Here is a 21,674-nt window from a genome sequence, read left to right as displayed (position 1 = left end):
ATTACATTTTATTAAGTTTTTTCTTTTAATTCTGGTATAGTTAACATACAGTGCTATATTAGCTATATATACTAATTAGTATATTAGTGTATATATTATATACAGTGCTATATTATATGTACTATATAGTGACTCAACAATTCTATACATTACTCAGTGCTCATCATAAGTATACTCTTTAATCCCCATCACCTGTTTCAACCATCCACCCCCCCCCCCCCCCAAATCTTAACCATCTTTAAATACAGGTCAATAGTGTTACATTGTCGTATATTCAGTCTCCAGAACTTTTTTTTATCTTGTACAGAAACTATACCCATGAAACAGTAATTCCCCATTTTCCCCTCTCTCCCAACTCTGGCAACCACTATTCTACTTTCTATGAATTTGACTACTCTAGATACCTCATAGGAATTGTACAGTATTTTTCTTTTTATGGCTTGTTTCACTTAGCATAGTGTCCCCCAAGTTTATCCATGTTTTATTGTCAGAATTTCCTTCCTTTTAAAGAATGAATAATATTCCATTATATATTTCATATATATATATATACACACACATATATGCATATATACACCACATTTTGTTTATTCACACTTTGGTTGCTCCTATCTTTTGGCTGTTGTCTTGCTGCTATGAACATGGGTGTACAAACATCTCTTGGAGAGCCTGCTTTCAGTTCTTTTGGGTGTATACACAAAAGTGGAATTGCTGAATCATATTTTAAATTTTTTGAGGAACTACCACACTGTTTTCCATAGCAGCTGCCCCATTTCTGTCCAGCAATGTGTAAGGGTTCCATTTTTTGTATATCCTTGTCAACATTTTTCTTATTTTTTTTAATAATAGCCATCCTGTTACTGGTATCTCAGTGTGGTTTTGATTTTCATTTTCCTGATGATTAGTAATGTTGAGTATCTTTTCATGTACTTGTTGGTCATCTGTATTTCTTCTTTGGAGAAATACCTATTTAGGTCCTGTGCCAATTTTTGAATCAGGTTGTTTTTTGTTGTTGTTGTTGAATTGTAGCAGTTTTGTATTTTTGGATATTAACCTCTTATCAGATATATGATTTGCAGACATTTTCTCCCATTCTAGAAGTTGCCTCGTCACTGCCTTTCCCTTTTCCTGCCCAGCAATTTAAACTCTATCCAGGCAAAAATATTTGCAGTGTCAGGATTTATTTTATTCTCTCCTAGATGCTTTCCACATTCACCTGAGGAACCTCTATTTTTCCAAAGGCATCTCAAGCATCTCTTCTGTAAAGCCTTTTCTGATCACCCTCTACTTCCCCAGGCAGAATGGAATCGAGCACTGAACCCTGTGTTTTCTTCTGTCATAGCATCTGAAACATTTTAGTGTTGCCTATTTGTTTACCTGTCAGTTTTGCTTTACTGGATTGACAGTGCTTGTGAGCAGTGTCTGTGTTGTTAGTCTTTTTATCTTTAACTGTAGTCCCTGGTGTATGGTGTATAATTAAATAATAAATGTTTTTTTAAGAGAATGTGTGATGATGAATAATTATTAAGTCAGTCTATTGGATCTCCAGAGTTATACTAGAATAGACTCTAATTTTGGTTTTCTGTGATACCACATGGGCAACTATTTCCAAAATGGTTTCTGGGAGAATGTAGCACTCCTTTGCAAGTTCCTGGTTGGTAGTCCTCCTTCTCTCCACACAATTCATAGCCACTTTGTGTCAGATCTTTATTACTGGGTAGACTTTTGATTAGGGCTTATAGTACCATACATATATAACTTTTTAAACTTATGGCAGCTTTATCCCAGAAAGGTTATTTCTGATTTGCAAATCTTTTGAAAATACTTTAAGGGTATATGTCAGATGGAACTGCTCATGTTATTCCAGATATATTTGCTATCCTTGTTATGAGGGCAAACCAAAGAGCCTGGGAAATAATCCTTTGGTTGGCATTTAAGACCAAACCAAAACAAAAGCTGGTATCTTTCCTCCTTTTCCATTAAGACTAGCTTTTGTTATGAATTCTTATAATAAATGACTTCATTGAAGTCTTGTAGCTTGTGATGTCCCCTGGCGTGAAAATCATGAAAATATTTTACTGTTATAGCAAATTTAACACTTAAGCCATATCCCAAAAAGTCATTAGGAAAAGTTCTGGAAAAAGAACAATCACCATCAAGTGATATGCTACCAAAAGATGGATTGCTACTATTTTAGATGATTTAGTTGTGCCAGTTATGTGGTCTTTTTATGAGTTATGCCCTACATGAATTCCAGTAAAACTTTGATTTTACATGTAAACAACATTTATTTAAACATTTAATTCACTCCTAATGTAAATACTAAATTGTTCTGTGTTCTTGTAAGTTTTAAGTGCCAGAAATTGTCTACATATAGGCCCATTGTACATTGAATTCAATGAAATAATTTTCATCCTTTCTCTTAGTGACAGTGTTTCTGTTTTGAGTGATGAAAAAGTAATTAGTTATGAAATGAGACACTGACTATAATAGAATCTTCTCTAAGTGAAACATTTGAACTGTTCTCCTGTTTTTTTGTAAGAGTACTTAGCACTTATACATGAGTTTTTATTGCTTACAAATGTTGTCAACTGCAAAGAGAGCAGTGGCTTACATAATTTAATATAGGGGTAGTCCAGAATTCATTTGTTCGACTTTTAAATTATTTTAGAATTTGTGTTGGAATATTGGTATCTCTGAAATCAAGGTATGTGCAGCCCTTTTCCAAAGCATAGTAAACCATACTGTAACGTCTTGTATTGAAGTAAATTGTATACTCTCCAGCAGTTTTTTAGGTTACTGTGAGGTTAGGGTTCCTGTTCAGTGTCTTCTCATTTCTTAATCTTCTTCATTGCATTGTGGTGGTAGTAGACTACAGTAATCTCTGAGATGCAGACAGTCTAAAACAAAACTGCCTTTAATTCTTTATACTTGCAACTTTTTTTTTTTTTAAAGTAATCTCTACACCCAGAATGGGGCTGGAACTCATGACCCCAAGATTAAGAGTCACATGCTTTACCGACTGCGCCAGCCAGGCACCCCTGTACTTGCAACTTTAAATTTACTTTTGGTCTGGGGTATAATCATTTGGTTGTTAAAGTTTTCACTTTTTGAAAACCTCCATTATCCTTTATTGTCACTTGCCAGGCTGATCTGATGGATAGCGCCTGCTCTCCTTTATGGACATAAACATTAATGTTTGAAAGTAAATTAAAAAGTACAATCTAATGTGATCTACAAGGTAGACATTGGGCCATTAATTAATTCCAAAACACTTTTGTGTTTGTCTGCCATACACCATCTGTTTTGTGGATTGGGGATTCAGAGATAATAATAGATATACACAATCTTTGAGAAGTGTCCATATTGCAATTTGGTTACGGAGTGGTGGGGAGGGAGACAGGTCAAAAATTAAAATGGATTTTGATAAATTCTGTGATCGAGATAAGGAGAGATTATCTCCTTGTCTGAGACATGAGAATGCATGGAAGGGTCATTTAACCCAGAGTTTGAAATGTTGAGAAATGCTTCCAGGAAGAGGTCACATCTCAATTGAATCTTAAAGGATGAGTAGGAATTAGCCAGTTAAGGCGGAAGGGAAGCCTGGAAATAGACTAAGATGATATGATAGGCGACATAGGAGGTGAGCCTTAGAATAAAGGGTGGCTGTCATTTATTGAGCACCTACTTTGTGCTGAATGCTGCATTATAAGGCTTAAACCACTTGCCTCATAGTAACCTAAAGGGCAGGTGCTATTATCCTCTGTATACAAATGAGGAAATAGAGTTGTAACTCTCCTGCAGTTATGACAGGGTTATTGAGTGGCAGGGCTAGATTGAAAAACCTAGTTTTTCTTGGGGCATCTGGCTGGCTCAGTTAGACCACACGACTCTTGATCCTGGGGTTGTGAGTTCAAGACCAACATTGGGTGTAGAGCTTACTTAAAAAATAAATAAAAGAAAATGTTAAAAAGAATGTTCAACCTTATAAAAAAAATACAAATAAAAACCCTAGCTTTTCTGGCTTCTTGTCGAGCCTGCTTCCTCCCAGGAAAGAACAGGTTCAAGAAGAAGGAAGTAGTTAAGTAGTTGCCATGCTGTTGAAAGGTCAGTTGTGCAGGTTAAGTTCTGAAAAGTGTCCAGGGGCATTTAGAGTGACTTGTTTGTTTATTCAAGAGGTATTTACTGAGAGTCTCTTAAGTGCCAAGAACTGTGCTGGGCATTAGGAATAAAAGGACGTGCCAGAGTGGTAGAGGTAGAGGGGTGAAAGGAAGCAGAGACACTTGAGTGAAAACTTGTGTAAAGAAGCTTGATTGCAAAGGAAAAGATAATGATATAGCAGTAAATGTAGCGGAAATTCTGTATGTGTGTGTGTGTCTAATATGGGAAGTACTTCAATTGTTTACGTGCAGAGGAGAAAGAGCCATAGCAGGGGAAGAGTTTATGATGAAATAAAACTAGTGATTGGTTGATTCATCAAGGATGTTAAAGAATGAGGGGAGACAGGGACCAAAGTCTGTTAGATTGCACATATCTAATTAAGTAGATTGCAAGATGATCCTCACGTAGATTTGTAATGGCCCTAGAATTTTAGTATGATTACCCAGCTCTTGGATAATGGAAACTTGACTAAACAATGAAACTTCATATTCAGATGATCACTGTGATTCCTTATGTCTGATTTATGCATCCATCTTTTCTTTTCCTCGATTATCCTGGCCATACCTCCTGTCTATCATACCATTTCTCATATTGCATTAGAGTGATTGATCTCCCCCTCCTCGACCACATGCTTCTTGAAAGGGGGAATGGTAGAGGCTATGTCTGATGCTACCCAGCATCTGGAATAATCTCACTTTAATAAATGCTTATTGAACCAATGAATCATTGAATGACTCAGTTCCTTATTTGTGTTATTTTTGAGCAGCAGTGTTTTGATTTTTAAACTTTCAAGAGTTAAAAGGTATATATCTACCCTGTGCAGATTTTATTTTATTTTGTGTAGTTAAGCACTTTAAGTTATACCCAATTTTCAGTGAAAAGAGGACTTTAAATATTTGGATGCTGAGAGGGCTTACGGTTCCATACAACCTAAAGAGTTTCTTAGTCTTATCTTTTTTGAGATTTGAGGTACATTTATTATCAGCTCAACAACTGTAGTCTATCTAGAAGTGCAGAGAGAAGATACTCTCAGAAATTTTATTTCCTGTTTTTTTTTTTAAGCGTTGTGTAAAAAGCTAGTGATGCAATTTTTAAAAATTATATTTCCTGTGAATGTGGCATGTAGTCCTGCCCCCCCCCGCCCCGCCCCATATGTTGGATACTCATTGATGTCATGGAATTTTCTTTTTTCAGAATCCTGTCCAAAAGATCCCTGACTCGCATGAAATAACTCTAAAGCATGGCACTAAAACAGTAAGTTTAAAAAATTTGATTCTTTCCTCTCAGTAACAAGGCTCTCATGGAAAAGTAAACCAATGATACATTTGTATTAAGGCTAATTGCACAATCAACTGATAACACAGAAGTTATAGGCATTAAAGAAAAAGAAAGATTACATTTCTATTCAATCAAAATAACCGTTGCGTTTCATTTAAAATAGCAACACTTATTGTTATTGTTGGCTTTAAAACCTTGTTCTTTGATAGAGGAACATTACAAGTGAAAAAAGAAATGAAACTAAAATACAGTTTTCCTTTTTATGGTGTGGGAAAATTTCTCATTACCCTTAGCTTTATTTCTATATCGTAAAAGGCCTGAGTTCGTTTTTTAGATGAACATTGAGATAAGAAATGAATATAAAATAGTTACTGTATTGCTCTAAGATTATTATTGCTTAGACTTACAGATTCTATATTTGTATTGCTATATTTATGTTAAAGATTAATAATGTAAAATTTTGAGTTATAACATGAAATCATTTTATTGCAAAGCCATTAAAAAAGTAGTAGTTGAATGAATGAAACCTCATGAATGAAAGAATAAAATTATCTTGCTTTCTCTTTTCAATGAAACTGCCTTTTTCTAGGTGTCTGATGTAAAGCAGTAGAAAAATACATCCCATAATGAGGAAAACATCAATCAGTAGAAATCAACCCAGAAATGATGCGAATGATAGAATTAATAGAGAAAGATGACATTCTTCTTGCTGAATTTTTTGCTTTTGAAAATACCATTTTCATAAAAATATTTGTTAGAGTATAGTAGGTTTATTGTTGTTTTAAATGAAGTGAACAATAAATATTTTAAAATGGCTTAGTTTAAAGTTTTACTGTGGTAAATACAGGTACATATAACTCACATAAACAAATGCTTTTTGGGGTCCTCAGTAGATTTAAAGAGTATAAAGTGGCTTGAAACTCAAGTATCTGAGAACTGCTGTTTTAAGAAACCATTTCCATCTGATTTGTGATCTTATATCTACTTTTTATTAAATCAGAGTTCTGGTATTTTTCTGAAATTGTGACAGAATTTTACTAATTTTCATGTTTTTAAGTAAATTAGGAAAGGAACTGTAGACAGTTCATACTTAAACAGAAGCTTCCCTATCATTTAGTTCAGAGATTTTTTTTTTTTAAAGATTTTATTTATTTGACAGAGATAGCGAGAGCAGGAACACAAGCGGGGGAGTGGGAGAGGGAGAAGCAGGCCTCCCGCTGAGCAGGGAGCCCGATGCGGGGCTCGATCGCAGAACCCTGGGATCATGACCTGAGCCGAAGGCAGCCGCTTAACTGACTGAGCCACCCAGGCGCTCCAGTTCAGAGATTTTTACGAGTGTTCATGAGTTTTACATGTTTTATTTAAATATTTCTATTTTTTTAAATTTAATTTTATCTTTTAAAGAATTATAATTAAAAACATAGTGCCCACTTGTTTTGCACATTAAAAAATCAATTAGAGCTTCCTTTTTTTTTTTTAAAAAAAGGTTTATTTAATTATTAGAGCACACGTGAGTGGTGGGGGGAGGGGCAGAGGGAGAGGGAGAAACGGACTCCCGCTGAGTGGGGAGCCCTCCTGAGTGGGGAGTGCTCCGCAGGGCTCGATCCTAGGATCCCAAGATCATCCTGGGATAATCCTGAGATCATCTGGAGATTATGACCCGAGCTGAAGGCCGACCAATGATTCTCTGGAAGTTGGAAGTTGCTGGCTCCAAACAGCCCTTTCCTTTTCCCCAAGGAGGACTCAAGGAAGATACCTACGGCTAGTCATCAGTTCTCCTACCTTGACTGTAGGCCTCTGCCCCTGTTCTCCATGCTGGCAGTTGCAGCGAGGGAGTGGAGCTTACACCCTTGAGGGGAGGACAGGCACAGAATAGACAAACCACAAATGAATTTGCAGTTTCAAATTGTATTGTAATGGGATGAACACTGGTGCAGTTAGTCCTATCAGGAGGAGGACACCTCTTTAATTTTAACAGGAGGGTAGAAGGATAGAGTGGGTGTGGACATACTTTTGTTTGTAGTTGGTAGTAGCAGAAGTCACTTCCTAGACTTCAAAAGCTACTGTTTATTTTTATTATTTTTATTTTTCATTGTTTTAGGTTTTAGGACATATAATTGTTCAGGCATAAAAAATGACTTAGTTCTCATTTGAATGCTTTCTTTAACACATTTAGAGTAGTACTTATCTAATTTAAACATATAATAAGTCATTAATTGTATTTATATATAATTCCCTTATGTTCTGAAATCAGTGTTTGCAGGTAGTGATTGAAATGAGTAAAATTATTTTGTAAATATCTGGTTTTAATTACAGTAATTCTATTACATTAATAACATTTCAAGTCTATTAGGAGAACTGATTTATAGTTGCTTCCTTTATATAAAACTTTGATCCTTTTAGTATTTCATATGTATGGTAATATCTGTTAATTATTTCTAATGTATTTTTTTTCCTCCTGAGAGGGCAGTAGATCCAGGGACTTCCTACTTAAGAATAGTGAGTTACCAGTTGGGCATTCACATGTGCATTGGACCTAGGAAAATTCACAGGGAAGGCAGATATTTTATGGAAACAATATAAAAGTGGTATTATAATGTAGTTAGTCACTTATAAATTCAGCTTTAAAAATAACTGTTTAAGGTGATTATATTGAGTCATTTAGCCATATACACAAGAAAATAATTTCTACTTTGTCCTACTTCATTAAATAGATTTCTTAACATTCCCTTTGGCATTTTCTCATTTTGGTAATTTTAGATTCATGTGGTCTTCTGTTAGTGGTAGTTAAAATATCAAAAGGTTTTCTCAAAATTGTTTATTGAAAAAGCTGAATTATTTATGAGGTTTGATAGGTAAGTTGGGACTAAGCTGGCAAATACACTAATTACATTAAAATATTTTTTGTTCATTTCAAAAGAAATAACAGTCATAATAACAAGGTCAAATAATAGAGAAGATGCTATCCAGTCACACTTTTTAGAAGTGATAACAGCTGGTGGGCTGTACTTCCAGTGCCTATAATATAGGAGATCAGGTTAGAGAAAGGAAATGGAGGTTATTATAGACTGTAAGTAGTTTTCTCCAGTTAATTTTTTTTTTTTTTTTAAAACCAGGTTTCTGCTTTGGGTCTGGATCCCTCAGGTGCCCGTTTGGTGACTGGAGGATATGACTATGATGTTAAGTTTTGGGATTTTGCTGGAATGGATGCTTCTTTTAAGGCATTTCGATCCCTTCAGCCCTGTGAATGGTATGTATTGCACAACTTAATACCTTCATATTTGAAGATAGAGCTGTTATCATTTGAATTCCGTCTATAATGCTTTGTACCAAAATACACTAAGTTTATATGACCATATGTTACCTTCATTATTTGAATCAAAGAAAAATGTACCTTAGATTTCTTTCCTTCACTTTCATTAACCTAAATTTTAAAGATGTTTTCAGTCTTTTGTTGTTTTGTAAAAAAATATTTGTATTTAGAGATTATTATCTTGCCTAGTTTATTTCAATACTCTAGTAAATACTGTGTAGTGTTATGTATATGTGTATGACATATGCTAAGCCAATAACCAGGTGCTAGCCAGCGCTGCACTGTGCAGGTGTGGTCAGCTAGCATTATATCAGAAAGGGCTTTACATGTTGCAACCACAGGCCACCTTCTTATTTCTGTTTTTGACCATATCTTTTTATCTTTATCTTTTAGATATCTTTTAGATATTAGATATCAAAAATAGATTTTTATTGGTGAAACTGATATCTTGTTAACTTGCATAATGTATGTTGGAAATGAGGTCTTACTGACTAACTAGATATTCAAGATAGGTGAATTAGCTGAACTTTTTTTTTTTTTTTTTAAAGATTTTATTTATTTATTTGACAGAGAAAGAGATAGCAAGAGCAGGAACACAAGCAGGGGGAGTGGGAGGAGGAGAAGCAGGCTTCCCGCCGAGCAGGGAGCCCGATGTGGGACTCGATCCCAGGGCCCTGGGATCATGACCTGAGCCGAAGGCAGACGCTTAACGACTGAGCCACCCAGGCGCCCCGAATTAGCTGAACTTTACTTAGACCCAGTTTTCTACTCTTGCATGAGTAGGGCTTAAGAATCTAGTTTGCCTTTAACTTGAACTCTTGGGGATGATGGTTTTTGCTAGACCTAATATCTACCTGTAAACTCTGGATTCTTTCAACTATATGGATAAAGTTCCTATTTCTGGGCTATTGAGTGTTTGCTTTCAGTGAACCTTTCATGAAAGTGGTGGTTGGAGTAACTGAAAGGCTAGAGAGCTGGGATTTTTCTTAATCTTGCGGAGAAGGTCATATGAATTGTTTTTGCTTACTTGCTAATAAATGCTTAGATAATAAATGTCTATATATGGCTCAGAATTGGGTCTGAGACTTCAGATTTCTCTGGCAGCTACAGTTATCTAGCAAAATAACCTAAAAGTTATATCTAAACATGGCTCTGGTCAGTTTTGTACAAATCATACTGACTTGTAAATTTTGAAGTCCTAACTCTTAAACTATCTTTAGTAGAGATCTGAGAATTCCCTAAATGAACATAGCAGATCTCTGATCAATTGGAAAGGAAAAAAAAATTTATAAACAGGGTATCTCCAATGATGGCTGTATTTAATAAAGCTCTTATTTAAAATAGTAACTTGGTATCTTGAGTTAGTATGATGACTTTTAAAAAATGTATTTAAAATACGAGATAATATCTTTTATTCCCGTTTGATAGTCTCTTGATTAAGGATTGTGTTCCCCTTCTACTTTTACAACTGTAAACTCACTTGTTCAGGATTATTCAGTACTCTATTAATGATCAGCTCCGAATAGAATCATGTCTCATGAGTCTCAAGCCAGTGCTCTATTACTAAACTGTGTCATTTGCTACGCTGTTATAATTGAAAATGCAGAAAAACCCAAGAATAAGCTTATTTTCTCTTCCATAATTAAATTGTTGCATCCTATATATAATAGTGAGCTATCAAAGGGTAGATGGGAATAAAGAGAATTCTTGACAATCTGTACAAGATTAATATAAATTCTAGTACTGCAAACAGATGGTGAATGTTACTATTTTAAATCATGAGAACTGTTTAACTTTGCTATCATTTGCCCCTAGTGTCCAAGTAATGTGACTCTATTTTTTATGACAATACATATTTTTTTACTTAATGTGTATTTTATATCTATTTATACATCCATCTGTAATTCATTTTTTACTGTGAAAAATTTCAAACATAGAGAAAAGTGAAGGGATTACTATAATAGCTGTTTATCCTTTACCTAGATTTAACAGTTACATTTTTCTGTATTTGCTTCATCTCATTTTTGTAACTTTTGAAGTATTTAAAAGTAAAGACATACATAACTTTCACTTTGAAATAATTCAGCATGAATCTTTCAAAAATAGACATTTCCCTATATAAATATAGCTCCAATTACCCTAACAAAATAAGTTGGAATTTCTTAATATTTCTAATAATCATTCCATATTTAAATTTCCCCAGTTTGCTCTCAGAATGTGTTTTAATGTTGGTTTGTCAAACATGGATCCAATCAAGTAATACATATCACATTTATTGTGTACCTCTCTTACATATCTTTTAATCTAGAAGAGGGTCTCCTTCCAAACCATTTTCTTTCCCATGACTTTATTAAACAGGTCAGTTGTGCTTCACAAGGTTTTTCTTCCCTGAATTTTTTAATTGCTTCTTTATGGTATCATTTAACTTATTTATTTGTCTCCAGTACTTCCTATAGAAGATTCAAAGCCTTGATGATCATCTCTAGTGTATCACATCACATGGCATGTATTTATTGTCTAGTTGTTGCTGACAATGCAACTTGTTGAGACTCACAATTAAGATTGATCCCTGGATTAAATTGGTGACATCTCATTCTTCCATTGTAAAGTTAATATTATATACTTGAGATAGGCAAGAACTTTGTGGGGAGATAGTTGGTGGCATGGAAATATCTAGATTCTCATCATTACTTCACTTAATAAGTTTAGCATCCATTGATTATTCATACCTGAATCAGTTCTCTCATTGAGGGTTGTTAAGTTGGTGCTTTTCTTGGTTTTCTAAATTCCATTGTTTCATCTACATTTATTTGTTGACGTTCTTCTAATAGAACTTTTCCATATTAACTGATATTATTTGGCTACCCTAAAATACAGTTCTACTGTGAAGGCAGGATAAGTACTTGGTTATTTCTTTAACTACCCATTTTTATTTCAGGGGTAGGTGGTGATAAATGAGTTGTTGCTGTTATTGGTGGTGGTGTTTTTTTCTTTTTCCTTTTTGAGTGGCAGGATTTATGACTTTAAAATTTTCATGTGTTCCAGTCAGTTGTAGTCATTATTCTTTTTGATGTTTAAATTGTCCCAGATTTGGCCAGGGGAGTCCCTGATTGCTATGTAGTTTTTACATGTACTCATTAGACTTTAAAAGCTTACTTATTTTCTGGCATAACATGATGTAAGCTTCCTGGTATATTCCTTTCCAGGTCCTAGAATCAGCAGTTCCCCATGGAGATCCTTTTTTTTTTTTTTAAAGTGGGAATGGTATTTAGAGACCAAATCTGAATGTTATACCTGCTCATTAATAGTGGGATATCATTCCTTCTTGACCTTTTCAGTGGAAAGAGGTAGAAAATACAGGTGTGTGTGTGTGTGTGTGTGTGTGTGTGTGTGTGTGTGTGTATTTAAGTGACAAGATCATATTGATATATCCATTTCAAATTTTAGTAAACTTTAACTTCAGAATATTTTTTAATTTACAGAAAAGCTGCAAAGATCATCCAGAGTTCAGGCATACCCCTAACTCAGTTTCCTCTGTTGTTTATATCTTACATTACCGTGGTACATTTATGGAAGTAAACCAACATTGGTACATTACTATGAATCAAACTCCAAACTGTTTTTGCATTTCACTGTTTTTTCCACTAATATGCCTTCAAAGATACACCTTACATTTAGTCTTCATGTCTTTTTAGTCTTCTCTGGTTGATTATGCCTTCTCAGTCTTTCCTTGTTTTTCCTGACCTTGACAGTCTTGAGGGGTCCTGGTCAGGTATTTTGTAGACTGTTTCTTGATTTGTTTTTTTATGATGTTTTTCTTGGTTAGACTGGGACTCTGGGTCTTGGGGATGAATATCACAGAGGTGAAGTGCCCTTCTTATCACATAGTGGGGGTACATGCTATCATGTTTTTAAGGTTTCTCCACTGTAAAGTTACTTTTTCCTCCCCTTTCCATATGCTGTTCTTTGGAAGTAAGTCAGTAAATGCTGCTTACATTTGGGAAAATGGAAAAATTAAGCTCCACCTCCTGGAGGGGGTAGTGTTTACATAAACTACTTAGAATTCTTCTTTAAGGAAGAATTGTCTCTTCTCCTATTTATTTGTTTGTTTGTTTGTTTATTTATTTAACCAGTTATTTCTACCAGTATTGACTACTTGATATTTGTTTTATATCTTGGGTTGTAAGCCAATACAATGTTATTTATTATGTTGCTAAGATTATTTCAGCTGTAGTCATTAGGAGCTCTTGCAATTTGGCTCTTGTGATCCTTTCTTTGATATGCCTCCTTTTTTTTTTGAGTACTTTTTACTTTTTGGTACTATTAGATGCTCCAGACTCATCTTGTATTGTCCCTGCCCCAGTCCTAGAATCAGTCATATTTGTTAGGACAGTGGTATCTAAAAGCAGGATCTAGGTTCTTGGTGTGCTTGTTGTTCCTTCTAGGCCTTCTCAGCTGACAGAGCTGGGAATTAAATGCATGTATACTCACCTATGTATGTGCTAGATCTATATAATTGTTTCTTTATCCATTTGCATCCATGTTAAGGTAAACAGGGGTTCATACCCATGTCTCTGACTCTAATCTAGAATACACTGGTTCACTCTAGCCTTCCTCCTCCTTGGAAACCTTCACTTTCTAACAGTGAGAACTCTGGCTCCCTCCAACCATTATTTCTGTGTTTGTTTAACCCAAGTATATGTGTGAAACAGTCACAGAATGGTTAAGCTGTATCCTTGCTCCATTTTTTAAAAGATTTTATTTATTTATTTGACAGAGAGAGAGAAAGCACAAGCCAGGGGAGCGGCAGGCAGAGGGAGAGGGAGAAGCAGACTCTCCGCTGAGCAGGGAACCTGATGCTGGGCTTGGTCCCACGACCCCAGGATCATGACCTGAGCCGAAGGCAGACACCTAACTGACTGAGCCACCCAGGCGCCCTCCATTTTTTTTTTCTTTTAAGGAAAAGTCTCTTTGAAATTTTTAAATTAAAATTTCACACTGAGAAATTATTGATGAGATTATTGGTAAGATGATTGATTTAGGAACTAAATCCAAAGGCAAGCTCTCCACTCTGTCATCCACTCAGGTAGGACACACAGTGGGAGAGGCAGGGTGGCTGTGGAGAATCAGGATCCTACTAGGCAGAGCTTGAGCCTTTGACCCAAGCCAGCTCTTTAGTTCTGCCCAACCCCTGCACATCTAGCTGGAAGCTGCTGATACCAGGAGAGGCAGGGAGCTGCAAGGCCACTGAGGAACCAGCCACTAAGTTGGGGCGTGGGGAGCTTGTGATGGCAAGGAGGCCTCCACCCCTTAAACTGCTGGGTACTTCTGGGAGCCCCGGCTGTAGAACTCCTTGGAACGGATCCATGGTGGTCCTCTTCTCATTCCAGAAGTTGTGACCTTTGAGAGGAGGCAGCTAGCAGACACCTTGTGAGTGCAAGATCACGTCACTTGGCTTCCAAGTACTTGTCCTGGGACTGGGGGTGAAGGAAGGGGTGCTGGCCCAAGGGGAGGATTCTTTGGCTTGTCCCTGTTGACCCCAACACCTCAGTCAGCCAGCCCATTCTCACATACATTAGTTATAGTTATATAGTCATATATATTATAATTATATACTAAAAAGACAAAAAACCTGCCTGAAGAGAAACTCCTAAAGGACCCACGTGGCTCAGGAAATTTACTATCCCCTCACCCCTTACCTCCCCCAAATTCTTGTATAAAATCATCTAGTGCGATCTTCAGGAAACCCCCACTTGCTCCAGCTCCCCCCCACCTTGGCCCTCCTGAGCCATCTGCTGAGCAGGGAGCCTGCTTCTCCCTCTGCCTGCAACTCCCCCTGCTTGTGCCCTCTCTCTCTCACAAATAAATTAAAAAATATAAATAAATAAATAAATAAATAAGAAATTCTTTATTTTCTTTCTTTATTTTCATGTTGATCTGTTAACCCTTTAGGTTAAATTCCTCACCCCTTTGAGAATCTATAAACATCTGTTACTCAGCTAAATTTTTCCATACCTTTTGTCACTCATCTACATTGTTCCTGTATCACCTGTGAAGAAAACTTAAGGGAGTTTGTTGACTGTCTTGAAGGTATAAAAGCAGAGTGTGCTGTTTTTAGACCATCTATTCACCGTGGTGAGTAAGTGGGTGTCAAAGAGGCATTCACACAAAGATCCTCATAGCCATTCAGGATAGGAGGCAGAAGTCCTAAGTTTAGGAGTGAGCATGAGATCAGGTGTTTTGAATTTTGGGCATCTCTGATGAATTTTTTCAGTATTTTTGACCTTGCTCTCATTTCCCTGGGACACTAAAAATACTTTGAGGTCAAATGTTTTCTTGACCTACCAGCATAAAAATGAGATTTTTCAAAATGCTTTTCTTCTGTTGTTATTCAACTTCTTTTTGATGCAGTTTCCATTTTGGTATTTTGAAGTATGTTTAATAATTTGTTTTGGACTTTTGCCCAGCCAGCATCCATATTAGATTTGTGAATCTCTAGTTTCTAAAGTCTTTCTTTGTCCCATTTAGTGAAAATCATCAGTACTGCATTTTCTCTAATCCAGTCTGCTAGTCACCTTTTGTTTTGTTTCTTCACAGATTCTCAAAAATGATATATGTATGTTCATGAGTTTGAATCCTTGGGCTCACAGATCCTTCAGATGTACCCTTTATGCAAAAAAATGTGGATGGAGTAAAATTTTTCATAAAATATTAAGAAGCTTTGGATCACTTAGGTAGCCCCAAGTCAAGAATTCCTTATCTTCTGCCCATTTAAAAATGGCTACTCTCTATTCTCTTATTTTAAAAACATTTTAATTAATTAATGTATTAAGTTATGTTCTCATACAGAAATTAAAACATTACAGTTAAACCTAAAGTTCTTCCTTGATCATCTCTTAAAAATCTCTTTGCTAGGTATTCTTACTGTTTTCATGATGGTGTATATATTCTTTAAGTTTTTTTTTATGCCACCATCGACAAATATACATACCCATCAAAAGAGTGTATACTATATTTGTTTTCATAAATGATATCAGATGGTTGTTATTCCATAATTTGTTTTTGTTTTCCACTTCACAAGTTGGAGATTTTTAATATCACTACATGTTCTATATTCTTTCCAAGTGTTGTATAGCATATTGTGTATAACTTACCATAGTTCAGAACCATCTGAAGGGCTTGTTAAAATGTTAAATGCTGAAGGGAAAAAAAAAAATAGAGAGAGAGAGGAACAAATCAAGAAACAGACTCTTCACTATAGAGAACAAACTGATGGTAACAGAGGAGAGGTGGGTGGGGACGTGGATTAAATAAGTGATAGAGATTAAGGATGAGCACAGAGTGATGCATGGAAGTGTTGAATCACTATATTGCATACCTGAAACTATTATAACACTCTATGTTAACTGGAATTAAAATACAAACTTAAAAAAATGTTAAATGCTGGACCTCACCTTTAGAATTTCTAATTCTTTAGAGTTGGTGTGGCCTGGGAATAACTGAAATTTGAGCCATGCTGTTGGGGCCTGGTATTATTTTTCTAAACTGTGGTAACTGAAATTCATGCATCAGAACTATGCAAAGCAAGGATTGCCTGTATCTTTTTTTTTTTTTTAATTCCAGTGTAGTTAACCTACAATGTTACATTAGTCTGGTGTGTGTGTGCTTTATCCATTCATCTGTCAGTGGACACTTGGGCTGCTTCTATAGTTTGGCTATTGTAAATAATGCTGCTGATGGCCTGTATTTATAAAAAGCACTTATTATTGAACTATAGTTGACATAAAACGTTATATTAGTTTCAGGTGTACAACATAGTGATTTGACAATTCTTTACTCCGTGCTCATCATGATAAGTGTAGTCACCATGTATCATCGTACAATATTATTGACTACATTTCCAATACTGTACTTCTCATTTCCATAACTTAATTTATTTTATAACTGGATATCTTAATCTTCTTTGCCTATTTCTCATGCCGCCCCACCCCACCTCCTTTCTAGCAACCATGAGTTCTCTGTATAAGAGTCTGTTGGTTTTGTGTTTTAGGTTCCACATATCAGTGAAATCATACAGTATTTGTCTTTGACTTACTTCATTTAGCAGAATACCCTCTACATCCATTCACATTATTGCAAATAACATGATTTCATTTTTTTAAATGACTGAATAATATTCCATTGTGTGTGTGTGTATGTGTGTGTGTGTGTATAAAAGATATATATCTTTTTTTTAAGATTTATTTGAGAGAGAGGGAGAGAGAGCAGGGAGGGGCAGAAGGAAAGAATCTCAAGCAGACTCTCCGCTGAGCACAGAGCCCAACACAGGGGTCTATATCAAGACCCCCTCATGATTTTTATCACATGATATGGTTTCAATAGTTTGTTAATCATTTGTCTTAAATGTTCAGCCTTTTCATGTGGATGAATTCTATTTTTCATTAGGTGTTTCTTTAAAATTATTATTCTTACTTGATTTGTAAATGCTTAATTTCCATTTCATAATTGAAGACAAGGTTGTTTTTGATCATGCATTAGAGATCATTTTTCCAAAGCCAGTTTGTGAATGGGCACATAGCAGAACTGCTCTACATACTTGAGTAACTTCTGACACTGCACATTACAGAGTTCTCAAATTGGGTTTTATGGGCATACTTTTAGGGGCTCGTGAATTTCTTTCATTAATTAGAAAGTTTTGTTTTTTCATTTTGATAATCTTTGGCCCATCCCTAATGCCCGTATTTGTTTACCTATATGTTTAAAATCATTTGGGCTGAAGTGCTCTTTTCACTTACAGTTGCCAGGGCCTAGTGAGAAAGGAGCAGAGACACGCATCATACATAAATGTGTTGGCACCAAGTGAAGGTTTGTTTTGTCATGAAGTGATGTATGAATAAATTTTTCACAGTAGTTATAAAAGAGACAATTGGGGGGGGAAATTGAGTCATCACTGGAACACAGTAAAATAGGCATGTGCTATATAGCAGGCAATAAATATTCATTAACTAGCTGATCTGAAGGTAGGTTAGAGGACTTAGGTAGGTGGACATAATTAATTTGTTACACAATAAAGCAGTTGTTTCATTCTGTATGATATTGTTTCAGCAAACATCTCAAAATTAATTTGAATTCTATTGGATCTTTTGTTTTAGTATTTACTTAAAAATTCACTTTATTGAGGTACCGTCTACATAACATACAATTCATTCATTATAAGTGTGCAATTCAATAATTGTTAGTAAACTTACAGAATTGTGCAACCAGTACCACAGTCTGATTTCCATCACTCTAAAATCAAATCTCATTCCCATTGTGGTCACTCTTCATTTCCACCTCCAGCCTTAGGCAGCTGCTAATCTTTCTTTCTCAGTTTGCTTTTTCTGGACATTTCATATACATGGAATCATACAGTATGTGGTGTCTTGTATCTGGCCTCTTATCATAATGTTTTTGAGGTTCATCTATATTGTAGGACACATCTGTACTTTGTTCCTTTTTATGATCAAATAGTATTGCATTTTGTATTTATGTATGAATGTATATATGGCATATTTAGTTTGTCCATTCACCAGTTGGTGGACACATTTGGGTTATTTTCACATTTTGGCTATTATGAATAATGCTGCTATGAACATTTGTGTACAAGTCTTGGGATATTTCCATCTATCTTTCTTAGGTTGATACTACCTAGATTGGGAATTGCTAGGTCATATGGTAAATTTATGTTTAATATATTAGTAACCTGACAAACTGTTTTCCAGAGTGACTGTACCATTTTATATTTGTACTGGCAGTATATAAGGGTTCCAGTGTCTTTACAGTTTCACCATCATATGGTACTATCTTTTCCATGATGGTCATTTCTGTGGGTGTGGAGTGGTTAATGTTTACTTTTAAATTCATAGTTTTATAAGAGTTGTAAGGATAAGGACCCTTGTCACCTGTTTATATGCAGTTAAGTAATATAATAATAATAATTTGTCATCACAAAATGATCTCTAAGCTGTTCTCCCATCAAAAGGCAGGTGTTACTACTCACATTTGAAAAATACTGACCTAAGGCATTGAGAAAAGGATCAATTGTGGAACAATCCTCAAAATATGTAGAGTTAAAAAAGCATAGTATAGAAGAGTATATAGTTGTTTTTTTTAGAGAATAGTATATAGCTTTTTTTTTTAAAGCTTGGAAAAAACAATATGTACTATTTGCATATATATGCATAAAATGTTTCTGGAAAGGTAGAGAAGAAACCAATAACACTAGTTGTTTATAGGGAAAAGAACTGGTTATCTGGGAGACCAAGATGGGAAGAAAACATGTTGTTACTTGTCCCTTTTATATCTTTTGAGTTTTAACTATGTGTATATTCTACTTATTTAATGCAGGAATAAATGTTTTCTTTTGTTAAAGAACAAAGAAGATATGATCTGTTTGCATAATAGTTTATTGAGTCTGGCTGAGTTCTTCATATCAGTTAATTCTTATAACTGCCGTGTGTCATAGATACATTTATTATCCCTGTCTTATGGATGTGGAAATGGAGGCTTAGAGAGATTAATTAATTAGCCTAAGGTCACACAAAGTGATAGACCAGGGATTTGAATGCAGGCATTCTAACTGTAGAGCATGTACCATTAATCATTATGTTATACAAAAGCACAGAGGGATTGAAACCATTTAGAATAAGTGCTATTAGAAACAGTCGAGGGTGTGTGTTTGCTTAATTCCTTTATTTGTAAGCCTTACATAGCTCAATACTTTATTCACTGCCCATGACATGTAACTGAGGTAATAATGTTTTGGCTTTTAGGGAAGTTGTTTTTTGTTACTTTACAGCTGATATTTGTGCATCATAATAGTTTATTCATTTCACATAATTGCATGATAAGATTAGTGATTTGTTTAGGCATTTGTGCTTTCTCTCTGTGTGTTATCAGTTAGTTCTGAAAAAGAAAGTGAAGGTGGACAGAGAGTCCCCTTGCAAACTGAGACCCATGACTTGTATGAGTTGATGTGTATGGAAGCAGAGTTACATATATTTCAGTAATCATGTCGTTGTGTCTCTTTTCACTTGGTCTAGTTCATTAATTCAGGTTAATGACAACATATATTTGAACTTTTTATATTTATTAGTAAATTGGTAAACTTGCTTTATAACTTACCTTATTAATATGTTAATATGTTATATATTAACTACTAGATTTTGCAAATTTTGCCATGTTATGACTTTTCCCCCCGTAAATATTACCGATCAGTGGCATCATTAATTAGGCTGTATGCAAGGTAGAATACCACATCCATCTAGCCTCCTTCAGCCTTGCATATAACAAGCTTTTATTTGTTTGTAACTAATCTTGGATATCACCAGTAAGAAGGAAAAAGTTGGAAAGTAAGATGCCTTCATTTGTAATATTAGGTTGCTAAAATCACAAGTTATTCTCATGTATGTTGGGATAGTTCGAGGCATTGATAAAACTTCTTGTGGTTTACTAACTGGAGAGGAGGTTGTTTACTTGGTCTGTATGAAGGTCAAATGAGACCATGTGCATCAACAGAAAGCTTTAATAGGAGGTGAAATGGTATGTGGGAAAAAGCACAGTTAATATTCTTTGATAAACAGTATGTATCTGAATATATTTTCCCTTTCTCTTTGATATTTGCTTTGTAAAATTATATAAGCTTAAGCATTTTTTAAAACTTAATTTCCTGGGTTTCTGCTGCCTTCTGTAACTGTTGTCAAGTTACATAATTTGTGAATTTTATCTTGTTAACTAAACATCAGCGAACTCTTGTACTGTGTCTCAGCTTAAATGTCAGCTCCTCAGAGCCCTTTCCTAAGCATCCCATCACAAAGTAGCTTCTCTCCATTGCCATTACTCTGTTCATTGCTCTGATTTATTTCCTTTATAGTATTTACCACCATCAGACACAATCTGTTTTTCACATTTGTTTACTTGTGTTCCAGTACCTGGAATACTGCCAGGCAGATAATGGGAATTTATTCTTTGTTAAATATGTTGTAAATAATAGAATATTCTCATATTTTTCTTAAAAAGGTTCTTGTTGTAGGGGCGCCTGGGTGGCAGAGAAGGTTAAGTGTCCGACTCTTGGTTTCCACTCAGGTTGTGATCTCAGGGTTGTGAGATTGAGCTCCGAGTCAGGCAGGTTCTGCACTCAGCGTGGAGTCGGCTTGAGATTTTCTCTACCTCTCCCTCTGCCCCTCCTGCTTGTGTTCTCTCTCTCAAATAAATAAATCTTTTTAAAAAAGTTTCTTGTTGTATAGAGTAGAAGACCATTTTTCACCAAGTGTACCTGTCTTTTCAAAAAGAAAGGAAGCATACAGATTTCTTTTCCTGGAAGACCTAAACTCTTTGACTTAAACCCTATCAGTTAAGGGCAAATAGGAACAGGCAGCTTTTGAAATCTATGGCTCTGCACTGTTGGTGATGTTGAGTCTTCAGGCTGATCTGTTTAGTTCTTTTAAAAAAACAAAAAACAGGGCATGTATTCTTAAGATAACTGATTAATGAGTTTTATTGCATCTTATGATTTCTATTCATTTTGTATTAAAATTGATTGCCCCTGAGGTATGATTTCTACTTTTGGAAATGTCGTTTGCATTTCTTAGTATGTATTTGTTATTTCATTCATTGGGTTAAACAAAGAAAAATAATACTTTAGTATTTTGCCTTCCTAGGTTAACCCAGATTCAGAAATTTAAAAATGTCTATTGCTAGAAATTAGAATGGATGAACCAATGCTGTAGCCATTGGGCATTATACACCGTCTTCTCTGCTAATTCAGCTGAGCTTATGTCATAACTGTCAGTTATAGTGGGATGGGGGAAGAAGCTTCATTACTTTCCTAGGCTTCCATTGGAGTATTCCCCCCCTTTCTTTTCCATAGCAGACCGATTTATGT

General features: G+C 35.3%; 1 protein-coding gene across 3 annotated transcripts in view; it reads left to right on the top strand.

The window, feature by feature from the left end:
* WDR70 (WD repeat domain 70) overlaps nucleotides 1-21,674 on the top strand; it is a 305,870-nt gene that overhangs the window by 50,853 nt on the left and 233,343 nt on the right. For all 3 annotated transcript variants that reach the window (XM_044916946.1, XM_044916945.1, XM_021696297.2), the window contains 2 exons: nucleotides 5,356-5,415; nucleotides 8,556-8,689. In XM_044916946.1, the coding sequence (XP_044772881.1) occupies nucleotides 5,356-5,415; nucleotides 8,556-8,689 (194 nt within the window). The remainder of the gene's footprint in view (nucleotides 1-5,355; nucleotides 5,416-8,555; nucleotides 8,690-21,674) is intronic.

The sequence above is a fragment of the Neomonachus schauinslandi genome, chromosome 7 (genome assembly GCF_002201575.2).
Source record: "Neomonachus schauinslandi chromosome 7, ASM220157v2, whole genome shotgun sequence".
Classification (NCBI taxonomy): domain Eukaryota; kingdom Metazoa; phylum Chordata; class Mammalia; order Carnivora; family Phocidae; genus Neomonachus; species Neomonachus schauinslandi.
Note: the sequence above shows the minus strand (reverse complement) of the source record. Positions and strands in the feature narration are given on the sequence as shown.